Source organism: Mus caroli, unplaced genomic scaffold (genome assembly GCF_978045245.1).
Source record: "Mus caroli unplaced genomic scaffold, Mus_caroli_1 scaffold_3, whole genome shotgun sequence".
Taxonomy (NCBI): domain Eukaryota; kingdom Metazoa; phylum Chordata; class Mammalia; order Rodentia; family Muridae; genus Mus; species Mus caroli.
Window position 1 is genome coordinate 18804064 of NW_028227258.1, and position 2705 is coordinate 18806768.

A 2705-nucleotide genomic window follows, 5' to 3' on the forward strand; every position below is an offset into this window, starting at 1 on the left:
TGAGGCCAAAGAGACCATAAACTGACTGAGAATAGGGTTAAAGTCCGGCTCCTACAAACCTCAATGCCTAGTGTCTGAGATTACAGGTATATGTGGCACAGTTACTGTCCGAGTTTACAGGTGCTGGGATGGAACCCAAAAGCTCTGTACAGTAGGCTATGTCCCTACCCTGCCAGGACTTTTTTGAGTTGTACAGGGAAAAGACACTCAGTTGCTGTGTGAGTGGCAACCATGATGTTAAATAGGAGGAAAGTGTCGGAGATCCTCCCTTTCCAGTTAGAAGCATCAGAGGAGCAGGCCCCGTGGGCGTGGCTTCCAGCTTGCTGACGTAGGCAACGCGTTTGTGTCGCACTATTGTTGCATCAGAGGAGCTCCACCGCCATCTTAAAAGGCACGGAGTGATCGTTGGGAGCTGAGCCTCTACCGTTGTGCCTCGCATTTCTCCATGAGGAAAATGCTGACCGCTGTGCTGTCTCACGTATTTTCGGGAATGGTCCAAAAGCCAGCTCTCAGAGGACTGCTGTCATCTCTGAAGTTCTCCAACGACGCCACCTGTGACATTAAGAAATGTGACCTGTACCGGCTGGAGGAGGGCCCACCGACCTCCACCGTGCTCACCCGAGCCGAGGCCCTCAAGTACTATCGGACCATGCAGGTAATTCGGCGCATGGAGTTGAAGGCCGACCAGCTGTATAAGCAGAAATTCATCCGTGGTTTCTGTCACCTGTGTGATGGGCAGGAAGCCTGCTGTGTGGGGCTGGAGGCAGGGATAAATCCCACGGATCACATCATCACGTCCTACCGGGCTCATGGCTTGTGCTACACAAGGGGACTGTCCGTGAAGTCCATTCTCGCAGAGCTGACTGGACGCAGAGGAGGCTGTGCTAAAGGCAAGGGAGGCTCTATGCACATGTACGGCAAGAACTTCTACGGTGGCAATGGCATTGTTGGGGCCCAGGTACCCCTGGGAGCTGGTGTGGCTTTCGCCTGTAAATACCTGAAGAATGGTCAGGTCTGCTTGGCTTTGTACGGTGATGGTGCGGCTAACCAAGGGCAGGTATTCGAAGCATACAATATGTCAGCCTTGTGGAAATTACCCTGTGTTTTCATCTGTGAGAATAACCTCTATGGAATGGGAACCTCCAATGAGAGAGCAGCAGCCAGTACTGATTACCACAAGAAAGGTTTTAGTATCCCCGGACTGAGGGTGAATGGGATGGATATTCTCAGTGTTCGGGAGGCAACCAAGTTTGCAGCTGATCACTGCAGATCTGGAAAGGGGCCCATTGTGATGGAGCTGCAGACCTACCGTTATCATGGACACAGTATGAGCGACCCAGGGATCAGTTATCGTTCACGAGAAGAAGTTCATAACGTGAGAAGTAAGAGTGATCCTATAATGCTGCTCCGAGAGAGAATTATCAGCAACAACCTCAGCAATATTGAAGAATTGAAAGAAATTGATGCAGATGTGAAGAAAGAAGTGGAGGAAGCAGCTCAGTTTGCTACAACTGATCCAGAACCAGCTGTGGAAGATATAGCTAATTACCTCTACCACCAAAATCCACCTTTTGAAGTCCGTGGTGCACATAAGTGGCTCAAGTATAAGTCCCACAGTTAGATAGATGTTACCTATACATTTGTTAAAAAATTTTTCACTGGGACATTTATGGTGTACTCAAGGAAACTTCAACTTTGTTAAGGAGGAATAAATAAAACGGCATTGCAGACAAAAGTCTTATAAACCTTTATAAAGATAGATTCCTGGGTTATTAATGTTATTAGAAGATATAAGTTTGTTTAAAGGAGATGTTCCACTTTCTGTTTTAACATTAAAAGCATTGTATTGCAAGTAGTTTGAATATTTTAGACTATTTCAAATTTATAAAATTATAATAGAAAAAACGGGTTAAATTCCCCAATTTGGCATAGTAGTTTCTTTTGGTTTTAAGTTTTGAAATAAATACTTTTCTTTAAAGAAGTAGATTTTTGATTTTTTTTTTCTTGTTTGATGAGTTTGTCAAAAATTAAAAGTTAGGAGGATGGTTTCAATCCTGTCCCCATCTCCCCCACCAAATACCTGATCATGTTCCCCTTTCCCCCTCCATGTCCAATCTCTGATCCAGGTTCCTCCCTCCCTCTGTCCCCTGTGGTTGATTTTTCCTCCTAAGTAGGACTCAGGCATCCTCATTTGGACCCTTCAGCTTACCTTCTTAAGTTCTGGGTATTGTATCCTGGGTACTCTTTAATTTTGGCTAAAATCCACTTACTTGAGTACATACTATGCATATCCTTTTGTGTCTGAGTTATCTCGCTAAAGATGATATTTTCTGTTTTCATTCTTTTGCCTGCAAAAGCAGTTGAAGCCCTGAAGGCAAAAAGAATGAATGGAAACAACTTTGGGAGGTAGGGAGTCGAGAGATGCTCTAGAAAGTACCACAGACCTGGGAAGTGAGAGACACCCAGGACTAAAAGGGAGTCACCTTAGATGAGATACCCAACAGTAGGAATAGAGAAATCCCTTTCCACCTCCAGTAGAAAGACAGGGCATCAAGTTTCCACTTGGATGGGGTTGCCATCCCACAGTCAAAAATTCTGACCCAGTATTGTTCCTGTCCAAAAGAACTCCAGAGTCAAAAACGGAGAGGAGAATGAGGGAAAGGGACCCAATAACTAGTCAAAGGTGGGATCCATCTCAAGGGGGG

General features: G+C 45.4%; 1 protein-coding gene across 1 annotated transcript; it reads left to right on the plus strand.

Annotated features, from left to right (window-relative positions):
- Positions 1–372: 372 nt before the first annotated feature.
- Positions 373–1922, plus strand: Pdha2 (pyruvate dehydrogenase E1 subunit alpha 2). Its single transcript, XM_021158514.2, has one exon. It carries the CDS (start codon positions 446–448, stop codon positions 1619–1621), a length of 1176 nt encoding a protein of 391 aa, XP_021014173.1. The 5' UTR covers positions 373–445; the 3' UTR covers positions 1622–1922.
- The last annotated feature ends 783 nt before the right edge of the window (positions 1923–2705 follow it).

Excerpts from the sequence above, each read along its gene's own strand:
- Pdha2 (XM_021158514.2), top strand. The coding sequence starts at position 446 with ATGAGGAAAATGCTGACCGCTGTGCTGTCTCACGTATTTTCGGGAATG.